General features: G+C 47.8%; 2 protein-coding genes across 3 annotated transcripts in view; one reads left to right on the forward strand and one right to left on the reverse strand.

Moving 5' to 3' along the window:
* ANKRD45 (ankyrin repeat domain 45) overlaps positions 1-3997 on the reverse strand; it is a 30521-nt gene extending 26524 nt beyond the window's left edge. The window contains exon 1 of the mRNA XM_069737502.1: positions 3885-3997. The gene's annotated coding sequence lies outside the window, so the exon portion shown is untranslated. The remainder of the gene's footprint in view (positions 1-3884) is intronic.
* The window catches only part of KLHL20 (kelch like family member 20), a 53260-nt gene continuing 38712 nt past the window's right edge, over positions 3986-18533 (forward strand). The window contains exons 1-3 of one of the 2 annotated variants that reach the window (XM_069737499.1): positions 3986-4303; positions 8826-9023; positions 17780-18353. In XM_069737499.1, coding sequence (XP_069593600.1) covers positions 9001-9023; positions 17780-18353 — 597 coding nt within the window. In that variant the 5' untranslated portion in view covers positions 3986-4303; positions 8826-9000. Of the gene's footprint in view, positions 4304-8825; positions 9024-16535; positions 16883-17779; positions 18354-18533 lie in introns of those variants that run through there. The other variant, XM_069737501.1, reaches the window with a different exon arrangement.

An 18533-nucleotide genomic window follows, 5' to 3' on the forward strand; every position in this document is an offset into this window, starting at 1 on the left:
AAATTGATAGCACAATCACAATCCCTATGCGGAGGTAGGGCATCGGACTTGGGCTCTTCAAATACATCCTGATAATCAGACAAGAACTCTGGGACCTCAGAAGGAGTGGATGACGAAATAGACAAAAATGGGACATCACCATGTACCCCCTGACAACCCCAGCTGGATACCGACATAGAGTTCCAATCTAATACTGGATTATGGGTTTGCAGCCATGGCAACCCCAACACAACCACATCATGCAGATTATGTAGCACCAGAAAGCGAATAACTTCCTGATGTGCAGGAGCCATGCACATGGTCAGCTGGGTCCAGTACTGAGGTTTATTCTTGGCCAAAGGTGTAGCATCAATTCCTCTCAACGGAATAGGACACTGCAAGGGCTCCAAGAAAAACCCACAACGTTTAGCATAATCCAAATCCATCAGATTCAGGGCAGCGCCTGAATCCACAAACGCCATGACAGAATACGATGACAAAGAGCATATCAAGGTAATGGACAGAAGGAATTTGGATTGTACAGTACCAATGACGGCAGACCTATCGAACCGCTTAGTGCGCTTAGGACAATCAGAAATAGCATGAGTGGAATCACCACAGTAGAAACACAGCCCATTCAGACGTCTGTGTTCTTGCCGTTCAACTCTGGTCATAGTCCTATCGCACTGCATAGGCTCAGGTTTAATCTTAGACAATACCGCCAAATGGTGCACAGATTTACGCTCGCGCAAGCGTCGACCGATCTGAATGGCCAAAGACATAGACTCATTCAAACCAGCAGGCATAGGAAAACCCACCATGACATCCTTAAGAGCCTCAGAGAGACCCTTTCTGAACAAAGCTGCCAGCGCAGATTCATTCCACAGAGTGAGTACTGACCACTTCCTAAATTTCTGACAATATACCTCTATCTCATCCTGACCCTGGCATAAAGCCAGCAAATTTTTCTCAGCCTGATCCACTGAATTAGGCTCATCGTAAAGTAATCCGAGCGCCAGGAAAAACGCATTGACATTACTCAATGCAGGGTCTCCTGGCGCAAGAGAAAATGCCCAGTCCTGAGGGTCGCCGCGCAAAAAAGAAATAATAATCAAAACCTGTTGAATAGGATTACCAGAAGAATGAGGTTTCAAGGCCAGAAATAGCTTACAATTATTTTTGAAATTAAGAAACTTAGTTCTATCACCAAAAAACAAATCAGGAATAGGAATTCTTGGTTCTAACATAGATTTCTGATCAATAGTATCTTGAATCCTTTGTACATGTGTAACGAGATTATCCATTGAAGAGCACAGACCCTGAATATCCATGTCCACACCTGTGTCCTGAAACACCCAAATGTCTAGGGGAAAAAAAAGACTGAACACAGAGCTGAGAAAAAAAAAATGATGTCAGAACTTCTTTTTTCCCTCTATTGAGAATCATTAGGTAGGCTCCTTGTACTGTTATGTAGGCAATCCAGTGACACAGTGTGCCAGCAATCAGAGCACATGCAGTGATCTGACAATAACCCAAAAACAATAGAACGAGCTCTGAGACGTGGAATCTCTGTAGACCGCAATACCTGAACCTATCCTAAACACAACTAAAGGCAGCTGTGGATTGCGCCTGACACTACCTAAGCAACTCGGCACAGCCTGAGGAGCTGACTAGCATGAAGATAGAAAAACAAGCCTGACTTGCCTCAGAGAAATACCCCAAAGGAAAAGGCAGCCCCCCACATATAATGACTGTTAGCAAGATGAAAAGACAAACGTAGGGATGAAATAGATTCAGCAAAGTGAGGCCCGATATTCTAGATAGAGCGAGGATAGCAAAGAGAACTTTGCAGTCTACAAAAAACCCTAAAGCAAAAAACCACGCAAAGGGGGCAAAAAAAACCACCGTGCCGAACTAACGGCACGGCGGTACACCCTTTGCGTCTCAGAGCTTCCAGCAAAACGAAAAGACAAGCTGGACAGAAAAAGTAGCAACAAAAGCAAAGAAGCACTTATCTAAGCAGAGCAGCAGGCCACAGGAAAGATCCAGAAGCTCAGATCCAACACTGGAACATTGACAAGGAGCAAGGAAGACAGAATCAGGTGGAGTTAAATAACAAAGCAGCCAACGAGCTCACCAGAACACCTGAGGGAGGAAGCTCAGAAGCTGCAGTACCACTTGTGACCACAGGAGTGAATTCAGCCACAGAATTCACAACAATGGCGGCAGGGATGTGCTGGCCCTCGGGTTGGCGCCTGGGTATTATGGCAGCAGGGATGTGCCTGGCCCTTGGGTTGGCGCCTGGGTACTATGGCGGCAGGGATGTGACTGGCCCTTGGGTTGGAGCCTGGGCACTATGGCGGCAGGGATGCGCCTGGCCCTTGGGTTGGCACCTGGGCACTATGGCGGCAGGGATGTCATTGGCCCTCGGGTTGGCGCCTGGGCACTATGGTGGCAGGGATTTGATTGGCCCTCGGGTTGACACCTGGACACTATGGCGGCAGCGAGGTGACTGGTCCTCGGGTTGGCGCCTGGGCACTATGGTGGCAGGGATGTGACTGGCCCTCGGGTTGGCGCCTGGGCACTATGGTGGCAGGGATGTGACTGGCCCTCTGGTTGGCGCCTGGGCACTATGGCGGCAGGGATGTGACTGGCCCTCTGGTTGGCGCCTGGTCACTATGGCGGCAGGGATGTGACTGGCCCTTGGGTTGGCGCCTGTGTATTATGGCGGCAGTGATGTGACTGGCCCTCAGGTTGGCACCTGAGCACTATGGCGGCAGGGATGTGACTGGCCCTTGGGTTGGCTCCTGTGTATTATGGCGGCAGGGATGTGACTGGCCCTCAGGTTGGCACCTGAGCACTATGGCGGCAGGGATGTGACTGGCCCTTGGGTTGGGGCCAGGGCACTATGGCGGCAGGGATGTGACTGGCCCTTGGGTTGGCACCTGGGCACTATGGCGGCAGGGATGTGACTGGCCCTTGGGTTGGCGCCTGGGTATTATGGCAGCAGGGATGTGACTGGCCCTTGGGTTGGTGCCTGGGCACTATGGCGGCAGGGATGTGACTGACCCTTGGGTTGGCGCCTGTGTATTATGGCGGCAGGGATGTGACTGGCCATAGGGTTGGCGCCTGGGCACTATGGCGGCAGGGATGTGACTGGCCCTTGGGTTGGCGCCTGTGTATTATGGCGGCAGGGATGTGACTGGCCCTTGGGTTGGCGCCTGGCACTATGGCGGCAGGGATGTGACTGACCCTTGGGTTGGCGCCTGTGTATTATGGCGGCAGGGATGTGACTGGCCATAGGGTTGGCGCCTGGGCACTATGGCGGCAGGGATGTGACTGGCCATAGGGTTGGCGCCTGTGTATTATGGCGGCAGGGATGTGACTGGCCCTTGGGTTGGCGCCTGTGTATTATGGCGGCAGGGATGTGACTGGCCCTTGGGTTGGCGCCTGTGTATTATGGCGGCAGGGATGTGACTGGCCCTTGGGTTGGCGCCTGGCACTATGGCGGCAGGGATGTGACTGACCCTTGGGTTGGCGCCTGTGTATTATGGCGGCAGGGATGTGACTGGCCATAGGGTTGGCGCCTGGGCACTATGGCGGCAGGGATGTGACTGGCCATAGGGTTGGCGCCTGTGTATTATGGCGGCAGGGATGTGACTGGCCCTTGGGTTGGCGCCTGTGTATTATGGCGGCAGGGATGTGACTGGCCCTTGGGTTGGCGCCTGTGTATTATGGCGGCAGGGATGTGACTGGCCCTTGGCTTGGCGCCTGTGTATTATGGCGGCAGGGATGTGACTGGCCCCCGGGTATTATGGCAGCACTGACTTTGTACTTCCGTGTAACCATCACACACTCGCCCCCACACTCCCCCGGACGCTCTCTCCGCTCCCCCATCTTCTCACCTGATCTCCACCTCAGTACAAGCACTGGAGACGCGTCGTCATGGAGACCTCTGCTCCGCCGGAAGTGCGTCTCAAGCCTCTTTCTGAGCGAGGAATGAGTCCGTACAGACGTTCTTTCCTGTGACAGCCGCGGCCGGGGGAAGAGAGAGGCGGCGGACCTCTTCCGGCCGTAAAGGAAGGCTGGAGACTCCGGTTAGGAAGCGGCTGTGTCTTGCATTAGCTACGTGGACCGGCGACAACACCGAGAGGAGAGGCCGCTACCGGGGTTATATGATGCCTGGACCATGAGTGGCGCTGGGCCGGCGTCACCCCCGATCGTGCTGTGTAATGGCCTCCTACTGACTGGTATACACAGGGCTACAGTGTAACGGGGCGTGCACCGGGAGCCCACGATCAGCCCCATCACCTGCTCCCACCAGGTAAGTGCCAGTGACCGGATCAGGTCCTATAAGGCGCTGTGCCACCAAGGGATCCCCCACAATCTGCGGCCATGTCACCTTGTGTCGCCCCAGGGTCTGTCCGGCGGAGGCACCAGACTGCTAGAGAGGTGATGTCCCCAGAGCCGCCCCCCATGCTGCCAGCCCCCGATGGCCTCAGAACACTGGAAATGGCTGAGAATGCCGCGCAGTGACTGGCTGCAGCGGTGATTGGCCTCAGCTGATGGGTGGAGGCGCTGGTGAGGAGCCATGTGTAACCTATGGGGCGCTTCACAGATCCCTGTCATTGTGTACAACGAGGGGTTAATACCCTATGGATCGGGGCTCAGACTCTCCCGCTGCAGTCAGTGGGTCTGTGATAACCGCAGAGCGCGGCCGGTGGCCTCCAAGGCTTCGCCTTTTCTTACGGTTTAATCGTAAGGAGAAGCCTAGGATTATTTTTTGTTTGTATGCAAGAAAAAAATGGTAGAAAACACCAACGGTTAAAATGAGTTCCTGCACGCTGCTGAAAAGCCGGCTGTTTTTTTTCTAGCATTTACAAAACAGCACAAAAAAAGAGGCTTAAAGGGGCTGTCCAGACAGAATATAACTCTGCCCTTGAGATGGAATATGTAAAGTAACCCAAACCCTCAGTAATACTCTCCTACCAGCACCCGCCTGGCTCCGGCACAGTCCGCCATGTGGGCTGCGGAAAGACAGGAAGCCGTGATGTCACTAGTTCCACCAGCTGACTGACCCCTGCAGCCTGTGATTGGCTGCAGCATTCAAATTTGAGCAACTTGTCTTCATAAAAAATCCGATGATGTGCTGCTGAAATCACCTGACCCCTCCAGTCTGGCCGCTGGTCTCCTGACCTGAATGTAACAGCTTCCGGCCAGTCCGTGCACCGCGGTCCGATCTCTCACCGATTTGCACGGACGTCTGATCCCGCTAAAACCCATAGAATTTATTGGAACGTTTCACTAATCGCACGTCCCGGATCGGCATCCCTGATCTGTTAACCTGTTTAATCTCCCTAATATCAATAATGGATCAGAATCGGCCACTTGCATAAATAAAAAGATCTGCAGAAACGGATAAAGAATTGAATTTTTCTTCTTCTTCCATCTGTCCTTCCTCCACTTCTAATGGATCCATTTCTAACTGATGTAAAAATAGATCTGGTAATTGAGCGCTATACAACGTTCAATTATTTTTTTGTTTTTTTAAGATAAACAGATGCAAAATGAAAAACTGAACCCGCTATGTGACTGTGCCCTAAGGTTGCCATGTGGGCCACATTCACTCCTCCATTGTGTGCGCCTCAGTGGCCGCCGTCTCCTTCTCGGCAGCTCACCCTCAGTGTCATTGAGCCGTATGCACATGGTCCTCTGTCCTGATCACAAGTTTTGCAGATCTGACTTGGCCATTTAAAGTTATGAGGATCTGTGTAAAACGGACACTTTGAGGAAAGACTTTGTACTTTAGTTTTCCCTTCAAGTTTCCAATCATTCAGATTCCATCGGGATGAACTGTGTAGCATCGGATTTTTTTATTTTTTGATGCATCGTCATTGTTTTGAATACACAACTCTTACACCCCCTTCTCAGTCCCTATGTCCCCACTCCTCCCCATCCTTTTAAAATAATAGCATCTATACTCCCCTCCGTTCCAGTGATGTTGGCACCGGCTCTCCCAGGGCTCACATAACACTGGCTGCAGGACTCGCGTGACACAACGGCCACCTCATTGTCCCCTCTTTCCGAGAGATCGGACATCCGGAGCAAGTGAGCGAGCAGCCGCAGCGCTGACTGTCAGTTATGTCCGAAGTAGGGAATAATGAAGAGGCCGCTGATAATGTTACATGAGCCCTGGAGGGCAGGTGGTGGCATCTCTGGAACGGCGCCCGCACCGGAGGAAAGTCTAGCTGCTATTACTCGTATAAGGGGGATATAGTAATCCATACTGCATCTGGATTTGCGGGAAGACAGTCCATTGTATATTATCACTAAAGCGGCACCCGATGCAATGCATAGGGAAAACTGTCTGTAGATTCACTAAGGATCAGTGCAAAAACCTCTGCGGACAATCTCTACATGTGACTATATCCTTACAGTCCGTATGCTTATAGAATCTGTATAAAGAGGTGAGGATCTTGTGTATTCAGGTCTGCCTGTTCCCGTCAGCAGAAATCAGAAGGCATCAACTGAGCAAAAAGGCTTAAAGCAACTCTAAACCACCCATCCTCCGCACTGCCCCCATTAATCCATTCCTTTTAATCCTATTTAGACTCATATTCCAATTAGACGGTTCTATGTATGACTGTAAGTGCACTGGCGGCTTCCCTGCCTCTATATGGGGGGCCTCCCTGCCTCTATATGGGGGCCTCCCTGCCTCTATATGGGGCGGCCTCCCTGCCTCTATATGGGGGGCCTCCCTGCCACTATATGGGGGGCCTCCCTGCCTCTATATGGGGGGCCTCCCTGCCTCTATATGGGGGGGCCTCCCTGCCTCTATATGGGGCGGCTTCCCTGCCTCTATATGGGGGGCCTCCCTGCCTCTATATGGGGGGCCTCCCTGCCTCTATATGGGGGGCCTCCCTGCCTCTATATGGGGGGCCTCCCTGCCTCTATATGGGGGGCCTCCCTGCCTCTATTTGGGGGGCCTCCCTGCCTCGATATGGGGGGGCCTCCCTGCCTCTATATGGGGCGGCCTCCCTGCCTCTATATGGGGCGGCCTCCCTGCCTCTATATGGGGGGGCCTCCCTGCCTCTATATGGGGGGGCCTCCCTGCCTCTATATGGGGGGGCCTCCCTGCCTCTATATGGGGGGCCTCCCTGCCTCTATATGGGGGGGCCTCCCTGCCTTTATATGGGGCGGCCTCCCTGCCTCTAAATGAGGGCCTCCCTGGCAGCCTCCCTGCCTCTATATGGGGGGCCTCCCTGCCTCTATATGGGGCGGCCTCCCTGCCTCGATATGGGGCGGCCTCCCTGCCTCGATATGGGGCGGCCTCCCTGCCTCGATATGGGGGGGCCTCCCTGCCTCTATATGGGGCGGCCTCCCTGCCTCTATATGGGGGGGCCTCCCTGCCTCTATATGGGGGGGCCTCCCTGCCTCAAAATGGGGGGCCTCCCTGCCTCTATATGGGGGGGCCTCCCTGCCTCTATATGGGGGGGCCTCCCTGCCTCTATATGGGGCGGCCTCCCTGCCTCTATATGGGGCGGCCTCCCTGCCTCTATATGGGGCGGCCTCCCTGCCTCTATATGGGCGGCCTCCCTGCCTCTATATGGGGGGGCCTCCCTGCCTCTATATGGGGGGCCTCCCTGCCTCTATATGGGGCGGCCTCCCTGCCTCTAAATGAGGGCCTCCCTGGCAGCCTCCCTGCCTCGCCCCGCTGCGATGAACCAGTCATCCAAGATACCACGTCCCCAGCCAGATTTTAAAGTATGTTTGCTCAGAAACATTGGATGACTTTAAAGGAAAAAAAAAATACACGCCTGTAATCTCGAAATCGGTGCCTGATTCGTGCCGCCTGTGCTTCTGCAAGGATTAATTTGACGACAGGTTCCCTTTAAGGTGTAACTGTTGTTTATTTCCTTTTTTTTGTTAATGGTAAAATTGAAGACCGGAAACTACCGGTATATATCATATATCATAATAGAGAAATCCTCTTTTTTTTTTTTTTTTTCTCCTCCTGGACTGATCTTTCACTCTCAAAATTCTTAATTTATGGGAAACAATCTCTTTAGTGATTAGACATTCTCATTACTGAGATGACAGTTGGTGCTTGTAAGGTTCTATGGAGAACTGTAACGGTGTCAGGAGAACTTTCAGCAGGATGTCTGTCTGCCTGTAGTGTTCTCCTCGCATAGACCTTTATGAGCCCCAAATGTCATCTCCTCTCTCAGTAATCGGAAAATCTGTCTTCACTGAAAACAGATTTTACCTTTCAATTTATAATGAAAGTATCAAACGTCTCTGATAAAATATATGACAAAGTTTCTTGTTTTCATGTGTACGATAGATCTATGAAATAATAATTACATTGGCGGTGACTCTTTAATGTCCATTTTAATACCATTACTCCTGTCTGGATGTGATGCCTCTTCATGCGGACAGTGTATCCCCCTTGTCGGCTGAAGGTTTGGGGTCTATATGTGCCCTGTAAATACGTGGTCGATGTCTTCCCCCCATGGTCGGTTCTCACTTTTATTATGGATTTCCTTCAGAGCCATGGTTTCCTGATTGTGAGCCGAGAAACACTTAGCGGAGGAATGTGGAGTGTAATTGAAAGCCGATGTGGAGGCCGCAGTGATGGAGGCTTCGTCTCTGGGATGGGATCCAGACGTCTGACATTGCACAATGCCGCGGAACTTGTGGATTTCTCATTAGATGTGTTGTGCGGGGTCTTCTTAATAACGTCTGCCTAATTCTGCGTGCTGGAAAATGTGACCGGCGCTGGCTCGCAATAGTCCGAATTTCCTGGGTTGTCTCCGACTTTTCTTACGATGTCTTGTCTCTTGCAGATGCTGCGGGGATTACTAGATCTTCAGAGCGAAGCCGTCAGAAACTGGAAACGACGTAGTTCTGCGACCAGGACCACCCTGGCTGATACCACACATCGGGCTGGTGGAGACTCCATGTGTCTGTCTTCCTCATTACTGTTTTTACACGTTGGGTGAAGAATTCTCTTCACTGTGCATGGACAGAAAGCCAATGCGTAGGTGAGTGTCGGAGGAGGAGGCGGCGGCGCGCGTCCCGCTGCGCTCCATCTAAGTTGGTATTCTTTGGTCAGCGCGTACACCGGATGTACTCCTTGCTGTGTAGGGGCTTTGCCTTTCACCCCAGTAGTCAATCCTTTTATGCTGAGAAACGCAAAAATAAAGCATGCCACCACATACCACCCAGACACATACCGAAAAGATTAATCCATTCCTATTCTAGTCGTAGTATCTGCCCAACACGGTTCAGGCCCCATCACAAAATCATCTCCTTTATGCATAGATATGTATCGAAGTAGAACACACCCTTTATTTGTGGTTCCAAACAGATTGTGGAGACAATGTGGCTGACAGCCGTTTCGCATATGTCACACTTCCTCTGAGGCATCTGATGCCCCAGAGGACACCTGACTTGCATGCGAAACGGCTGTCAAGCTGTCAACCACAATGTCTGTGGAATTTGCAAATAAAGGTTATTTTAATGTTCAGTGGTGAGTGTCACACTTTCTCATTGTATTACTATTGGACTATTTCCTGATGAGCAGCATTGAGATGGTTAAACAGCTGCTGAATCTAGCTAGCTTCGTCATTGCTGTCTTAAAGCACACAGTATGAATGGAAGCACTGATATATATATATATATATATATATTTTATATTTAGATCTCTCTTCACTATAACTATTTAAAACTCTTTTTAGTCTGGGCCGTGAGATCTCGTGTTTCTCTGTGGTTTACGAGATGATGTGTTGGGTATGGGTGTAGATTGACACGAAGTTTGGCGACCACGCCTGAATTGAGTCAACCTATTTGTATAATGTGTCTGGGGCTGCGGAGTCGGTAAGCCGAGGCTCTGACTCTATTTTTCTCTACTCTGATTCTATCTTCAATACCTTTATGAATTGCAATTGACACAACGTAAAATATATAATCAAGGGAATCTGTCACCAGGTTTTAGCCATCTAATCTTAGAGCAGCATTATGTAGAGACCGAGACCCTGATTCCAGCAGTGTGTCACTCACTGGGCTGCTGGCTGTAATTTTGATAAAAAGTTTTATCAACAGGAGATTATCACTAGAAGGCTACTAAACCTGCTTCTAGGTAGTCCTCCATATTCATGAGCTCTGCATAACCACACCCCCCACCACTGATTGGCAGCTTCCTGCCTATGCACAGTGTACACAACAGCCAATTAGTGCTGTTGGCGAGGTTATGAAGAGCTCAACATTCAGAAAACCGGTAGATCTGCAGAAGAGCAAACAGGGATTTTATCAGCAAGCAGTCCAGTAAGTGACCTTTCTGTGGAATCAGGGTCTCTACTCCTACACATTCTGCTCCCAGATTGGGAAGCAAAAACCTGGTGATTGATTTTGTTTTGACTCTGTTTCCACAGCGCTGCAAAGAAACTTTTATTATTTGTGTCATAGAATTTTTTAAAATCCCGGTGGTAACGGAATTTAAGTCAGGAGACTTTTTTTTCTTTCTAAAATAAGTGTACAGTATATGCACACAGGCCATTATTTTAGTGTAAAATGATAATATATATGTACCCGGGCCATAAGGTGGTGTAAGCAGAAGGTTGCACCAAACGTATTATAACACTTTGTGCTACATTATCACAAATTTGTTCTCCTAAATTGATGCAGATTATGGATTTGTTAAGGACTCTCCCCCCATTAAAGTGCGTTAGAAAAGGATTATTAAAGAGGACCCGTCATTTGTTAAAAAAAAAAGTTAAATACCTTGTAAATCCCCAAGCTCCCCTGACTCTAACGCTCTTTTCCGGTCTGTGCTGAGTCGCTCTATTGCAGAGATACTCAGTTTTATTGATTTTTGCAGAGCAGTATGTGGAACCTCTGCTTTTAGTGCAACGGGGCGTGTCTTCTCTGGGGGTGTGCACTTTCACCTCTTCCTTACAGATGCTGCCAATCAAAGCTCAGCAGCTGATGTAGAAGTCAAGCAGTCTGGAATGCTGCTGAGCTGTGATTGGCAGCATCTATAATGCCGTAAAGAATGCTCTGTAGAAATGCCCAGTTGCACTGTAAGCAGAGATTTCACATACTGTGCTCCAGAAGAAACAAATCTGAATATCTCTGCAATGGAGCGACGCAGATCAAAATGGAAAATAGCGGCAGAATCAGGGGAGCTCAGGGATTTTGACAAGGTATTTGCCTCCTTTTTTTTTTTTTCGTTTTTTGAGCGACGGGTCTATTTTAACCCCTTTACCCCCAAGAGTGGTTTGCACGTTAATGACCAGGCCAATTTTTACAATTCTGACCACTGTCCCTTTATGAGGTTATAACTCCGAAACGCTTCAACGGATCCTGGTGATTCTGACATTGTTTTCTCGTGACATATTGTACTTCATGATAGTGGTAAAATTTCTTTGATAGTACCTGCGTTTATTTGTGAAAAAAACGGAAATTTGGCGAAAATTTTGAAAATTTCGCAATTTTCAAACTTTGAATTTTTATGCAATTAAATCACAGAGATATGTCACACAAAATACTTAATAAGTAACATTTCCCACATGTCTCCTTTACATCAGCATAATTTTGGAACCAATTTTTTTTTTTGTTAGGGAGTTATAAGGGTTAAAAGTTGACCAGCAATTTCTCATTTTTACAACACCATTTTTTTTTAGGGACCACGTCTCATTTGAAGTCATTTTGAGGGGTCTATATGATAGAAAATGCCCAAGTGTGACACCATTCTAAAAACTGCACCCCTCAAGGTGCTCAAAACCACATTCAAGAAGTTTATTAACCCTTCAGGTGTTTAATAGGAATTTTTGGAATGTTTAAATAAAAATGAACATTTAACTTTTTTACACAAAAAATTTACTTCAGCTCCAATTTGTTTTATTTTACCAAGGGTAACAGGAGAAATTGGACCCAAAAAGTTGTTGTCCAATTTGTCCTGAGTACGCTGATACCCCATATGTGGCAGTAAACCACTGTTTGGGCGCATGGGAGAGCTCGGAAGGGAAGGAGCGCTATTTGACTTTTCAATGCAAAATTGACAGGAATCGAGATGGGACGCCATGTTGCGTTTGGAGAGCCACTGATGTGCCTAAACATTGAAACCCCCCACAAGTGACACCATTTTGGAAAGTAGACCCCCTAAGGAACTTATCTGGATGTGTGGTGAGCACTTTGACCCACCAAATGCTTCACAGAAGTTTATAATGCAGAACCGTAAAAATAAAAAATCATATTTTTTCACAAAAATTATATTTTTGCCCCCAATTTTTTATTTTTCCAAGGGTAAGAGAAGAAATTGGACCTCAAAAGTTGTTGTCCAATTTGTCCTGAGTACGCTGATACCTCATATGTGGCAGTAAACCACTGTTTGGGCGCATGGGAGAGCTCGGAAGGGAAGGAGCGCAGTTTGACTTTTCAATGCAAAATTGACAGAAATTGAGATGGGACGCCATGTTGCGTTTGGAGAGCCACTGATGTGCCTAAACATTGAAACCCCCCACAAGTGACACCATTTTGGAAAGTAGACCCCCTAAGGAACTTATCTGGATGTGTGGTGAGCACTTTGACCCACCAAGGGCTTCACAGAAGTTTATAATGCAGAGCCATAAAAATAAAACAAAATTTTTTTCCCACAAAAATTATTTTTTAGCCCCCAGTTTTGTATTTTCCCTAGGGTAACAGGAGAAATTGGACCCCAAAAGTTGTTGTCCAATTTGTCCTGAGTACGCTGATACCCCATATGTGGGGGGGAACCACCGTTTGGGCGCATGGGAGGGTTCGGAAGGGAAGGAGCGCCATTTGGAATGCAGACTTAGATGGAATGGTCTGCAGGCGTCACACTGCGTTTGCAGAGCCCCTAATGTACCTAAACAGTAGAAACCCCCCACAAGTGACACCATTTTGGAAAGTAGACCCCCTAAGGAACTTATCTAGAGGTGTGGTGAGCACTTTGACCCACCAAGTGCTTCACAGAAGTTTATAATGCAGAACCGTAAAAATAAAAAATCATATTTTTTCACAAAAATTATATTTTTGCCCCCAATTTTTTATTTTTCCAAGGGTAAGAGAAGAAATTGGACCTCAAAAGTTGTTGTCCAATTTGTCCCGAGTACGCTGATACCCCATATGTGGCAGTAAACCACTGTTTGGGCGCATGGGAGAGCTCGGAAGGGAAGGAGCGCCGTTTGACTTTTCAATGCAAAATTGACAGGAATTGAGATGGGACGCCATGTTGCGTTTGGAGAGCCACTGATGTGCCTAAACATTGAAACCCCCCACAAGTGACACCATTTTGGAAAGTAGACCCCCTAAGGAACTTATCTGGATGTGTGGTGAGCACTTTGACCCACCAAGGGCTTCACAGAAGTTTATAATGCAGAGCCATAAAAATAAAACAAAATTTTTTTCCCACAAAAATTATTTTTTAGCCCCCAGTTTTGTATTTTCCCTAGGGTAACAGGAGAAATTGGACCCCAAAAGTTGTTGTCCAATTTGTCCTGAGTACGCTGATACCCCATATGTGGGGGGAACCACCGTTTGGGCGCATGGGAGGGTTCGGAAGGGAAGGAGCGCCATTTGGAATGCAGACTTAGATGGAATGGTCTGCAGGCGTCACATTGCGTTTGCAGAGCCCCTAATGTACCTAAACAGTAGAAACCCCCCACAAGTGACACCATTTTGGAAAGTAGACCCCCTAAGGAACTCATCTTGATGTGTTGTGAGAGCTTTGAACCCCCAAGTATTTCACTACAGTTTATAACGCAGAGCCATGCAAATAAAAAATATTTTTTTTTCCACAAAAATTATATTTTAGCCCCCAGTTTTGTATTTTTCCAAGGTTAGCAGGAGAAATTGGACCCTAAATGTTGTTGTCCAATTTGTCCTGAGTACGCTGATACCCGATATGTGGGGGGGAACCACCGTTTGGGCGCATGGGAGGGCTCGGAAGGGAAGGAGCATCATTTGGAATGCAGACTTAGATGGATTGGTCTGCAGGCGTCACATTGCGTTTGCAGAGCCCCTAATGTACCTAAACAGTAGAAACCCCCCACAAGTGACCCCATATTGGAAACTAGACCCCTCAATGAACTTATCTAGATGTGTTGTGAGAACTTTGAACCCCCAAGTGTTTCACTACAGTTTATAACGCAGAGCCGTGAAAATAAAAAATCTTTTTGTTTTCCCACAAAAATTATTTTTTAGCCCCCAGTTTTGTATTTTCCCAAGGGTAACAGGAGAAATTGGTCCACAAAAGTTGTTGTCCAATTTGTCCTGAGTACGCTGATACCCCATATGTTGGGGTAAACCCCTGTTTGGGCACACAGGAGAGCTCGGAAGGGAAGGAGCACTGTTTGACTTTTTCAACGCAGAATTGGCTGGAATTGAGATCGGACGCCATGTCGTGTTTGGAGAGCCCCTGATGTGCCGAAACAGTGGAAACCCCCCAATTATAACTGAAACCGTAATCTAAACACACCCCTAACCCTAATTCCAACGGTAACCCTAACCACACCTCTAACCCTGACACACCCCTAACCCTAATCCCAACCCTATTCCCAACTGTAAATGTAATCTAAACCCTAACCCTAACTTTAGCCCCAACCCTAACTGTAGCCCCAACCCTAGCCCTAACCCTAGCCCTAACCCTAGCCCTAACCCTAGCCCTAACCCTAGCCCTAACCCTAACCCTAACCCTAGCCCTAACCCTAGCCCTAACCCTAGCCCTAACCCTAACCCTAGCCCTAACCCTAGCCCTAGCCCTAGCCCTAACCCTAACCCTAGCCCTAGCCCTAACCCTAGCCCTAACCCTAGCCCTAGCCCTAACCCTAGCCCTAACCCTAGCCCTAACCCTAGCCCTAACCATAGCCCTAACCCTAGCCCTAGCCCTAACCCTAGCCCTAATGGGAAAATGGAAATAAATACATTTTTTTTTATTTTTCCCTAACTAAGGGGGTGATGAAGGGGGGTTTGATTTACTTTTATAGCGAGTTTTTTAGCGGATTTTTATGATTGGCAGCCGTCACACACTGAAAGACCCTTTTTATTGCAAAAAATATTTTTTGCAATACCACATTTTGAGAGCTATAATTTTTCCATATTTTGGTCCACAGAGTCATGTGAGGTCTTGTTTTTTGCGGGACGAGTTGACGTTTTTATTGAAAACATTTTTGGGCACGTGACATTTTTTTATCGCTTTTTATTCCGATTTTTGTGAGGAAGAATGACCAAAAGCCAGCTATTCATGAATTTCTATTGGGGGAGGCGTTTATACCGTTCCGCGTTTGGTAAAATTGATAAATCAGTTTTATTCTTCGGGTCAGTACGATTACAGCGATACCTCATTTATATCATTTTTTTATGGTTTGGTGCTTTTATACGATAAAAACTATTTTACAGAAAAAATAATTATTTTTGCATCGCTTTATTCTCAGGACTATAACTTTTTTATTTTTTTGCTGATGATGCTGTATGGCGGCTCTTTTTTTGCGGGACAATATGACGCTTTCAGCGGTACCATGGTTATTTATATCTGTCCTTTTGATCGCGTGTTATTCCACTTTTTGTTCGGCGGTATGATAATAAAGCGTTGTTTTTTGCCTCGTTTTTTTTTTTTTTTTCTTTCGGTGTTTACTGAAGGGGTTAACTAGTGGGACAGTTTTATAGGTCGGGTCGTTACGGACGCGGCGATACTAAATATGTGTACTTTTATTGTTTTTTTTTTTTTATTTAGATGAAGAAATGTATTTATGGGAATAATATTTTTTTTTTTTTTTCATTATTTTGGAATATTTTTTTTTATTTTTTTTACATATTTAGAAAAATTTTTTTTTACTTTTTTACTTTGTCCCAGGGGGGGACATCACAGATCAGTGATCTGACAGTTTGCACAGCACTCTGTCAGATCACTGATCTGACATGCAGCGCTGCAGCCTTCACAGTGCCTGCTCTGAGCAGGCTCTGTGAAGCCACCTCCCTCCCTGCAGGACCCGGATCCGCGGCCATCTTGGATCCGGGGCTCGAGCAGGGAGGGAGGTGAGGAGACCCTCGCAGCAACGCGATCACATCGCGTTGCTGCGGGGGGCTCAGGGAAGCCCGCAGGGAGCCCCCTCCCTGCGCGGTGCTTCCCTGTACCGCCGGCACATCGCGATCATCTTTGATCGCGGTGTGCCAGGGGTTAATGTGCCGGGGGCGGTCCGTGACCGCTCCTGGCACATAGTGCCGGATGTCAGCTGCGATAAGCAGCTGACACCCGGCCGCGATCGGCCGCGCTCCCCCCGTGAGCGCGGCCGATCGGCTATGACGTACTATCCCGTCCAGGGTCAGATAAGCCCAGGGCACCTCGACGGGATAGTACGTCTAAGGTCACAGAGGGGTTAAATCTAAAAGTGCATGTGTGTTTTTTAAATAAAATGTAACACTGTGATCCCTTTTATTCATTTAGTATCATCTATTTTGACACTTTTTTTAATTATAATTTAGAATTTAGTTTTCTATACAGAGATTATTTTGCGCACTCCTTTGTGGAAATAAGTATATGGTGTATCGATCTGTCAGTGACTCTGGATGCAAATTATTTATTGCATTTCCAATAGGTTTTTTATTTGGCAGCCCGTCCAGTGAAGCTGCCCTATCCGTTCTATATATAAATGCGTTTAATGGTTTCTCCTCTGCCAAGAGCTGAGACTCGCTGCTGAGCCTAATGCCCGCTGGTCAGGGCTCTGGTTTCACCTTGCAGCTGCTGGATTAATGATGCGAGGGCTGGAGAAGGCAGCCGTTGTGTTGTCCGTCCGGCACTTCCCTCGCTGTCTTGTGGACCCCAGCAGCAGCTCCTTGTCAACGGGGGCCAAAAAAACGTCCAGATGCCAGACCTCATAGCATGGTAATGGGGCTTACGGAGTACGGCGGGCTTTGGTGTACTGGTGCACTCGGATAATCCGCAGTCATTTCTTTAGGCAGATAATAAACCTACAGATCTAATGTAGTGCACTTATGATTCCTGAAGTCACCGTTCAGTGGTGGGGGGTGCAGTATATGTGCATGTGCAATATATACAATTTCTAGGAAATCTGCACTTTTACGCGTAAAGTTTTTAAAAATCTGCCTATTAATTGACTTAATTATTTTTCTCTATTGTATAAGAGTATAAAAGAAAAAAAAATGCATGTATTGGAAATCATGCTTGTCCTTGGCCCAGCAGGATCTGTCTGTTCTTGAGTCATGTTTTTTTTTAGTACACGTGCAGGTAGATGTTGTGACGTTATTAAAGGGATTGACTATCTGTAATTAAAATGTTTTTTTTTTACTTAAATTTACATATTTTGGGTGAAAAACATTTTTTGCAATTGGGGCTCATTAAAAATGTTGCATCGATTGCCTCCTATAGCCTCTGCGGTGCATTAGGCTGCTGAATGAGTTAACTAAGAATCCGTCAGTAAGTCCACCATGACAGTCTTTATGTGGAGTTTCTAACTTTTATGTTTTTCTGAGCGCCCCTCTGCTGACTTATGACCACAGACAACTTAAAACTTGTATGTGCAGGGACACAACGAGCCTGGAAAAGCCAAATGGTGCAAAATTTTTAATGAAACCCGATTGCGAAAGTGATTTTGAGCCCCAAATATGTGCATTTAAGTTAAAATAAAAGCCACTCGTTTACCATGGTGCACTAGCAGATCGGTATAACTGCATGTAGGAGCGATAAAGGGCACAGTGTGCAAAGAGCTGCAATCTAGCATCCTAAATGATTTATTAAGCTGATGTATATTTGTGTCCGCAGGTGTCTCAGTACTCGCCCAGGTGAGACTGGAATGGATGTGACGAGCCGTTGCACCCTCGGAGACCCCAACAAGTTACCGGAGGGGGTCCCACAACCGGCCCGCATGCCTTATGTCTCCGATAAGCACCCGCGGCAGACTTTAGAGGTCATTAACCTCTTGCGGAAGCACCGAGAGCTCTGCGATGTCGTCCTTGTGGTCGGGGCCAAAAAGATCTATGCCCATCGGGTCATCCTCTCTGCGTGCAGCCCGTATTTCCGGGCGATGTTTACCGGCGAGTTAGCGGAAAGTCGACAGACGGAGGTTGTGATCCGGGACATTGATGAGCGCGCCATGGAGTTGCTGATTGACTTCTCGTACACCTCGCAGATCACAGTAGAGGAAGGCAACGTGCAGACCCTGCTACCGGCCGCCTGTCTCCTCCAGCTTGCAGAAATCCAGGAGGCGTGCTGTGAATTCCTGAAGCGGCAGCTTGACCCGTCCAACTGCTTGGGCATCCGAGCCTTCGCTGATACTCACTCCTGCCGGGAGTTACTGAGAATCGCAGACAAATTTACCCAGCATAACTTCCAGGAGGTAAGCAATGGAAAATGTGGATGACAGTAAGTCAGGCCTGGTGGTGGGATCATGTTTCCTGCCAGTTGTGTATTTAATGTCCCTGATCTACGACAAAAGTGACACGACGATGACAGCGAGAGAGCCGCTCCGTTCACACACATGCTATCCCCAGGATCTGCTAGATATACAAGTCTCCAA

The sequence above is a fragment of the Ranitomeya imitator genome, chromosome 8, assembly GCF_032444005.1.
Source record: "Ranitomeya imitator isolate aRanImi1 chromosome 8, aRanImi1.pri, whole genome shotgun sequence".
Taxonomy (NCBI): Eukaryota; Metazoa; Chordata; class Amphibia; order Anura; family Dendrobatidae; genus Ranitomeya; species Ranitomeya imitator.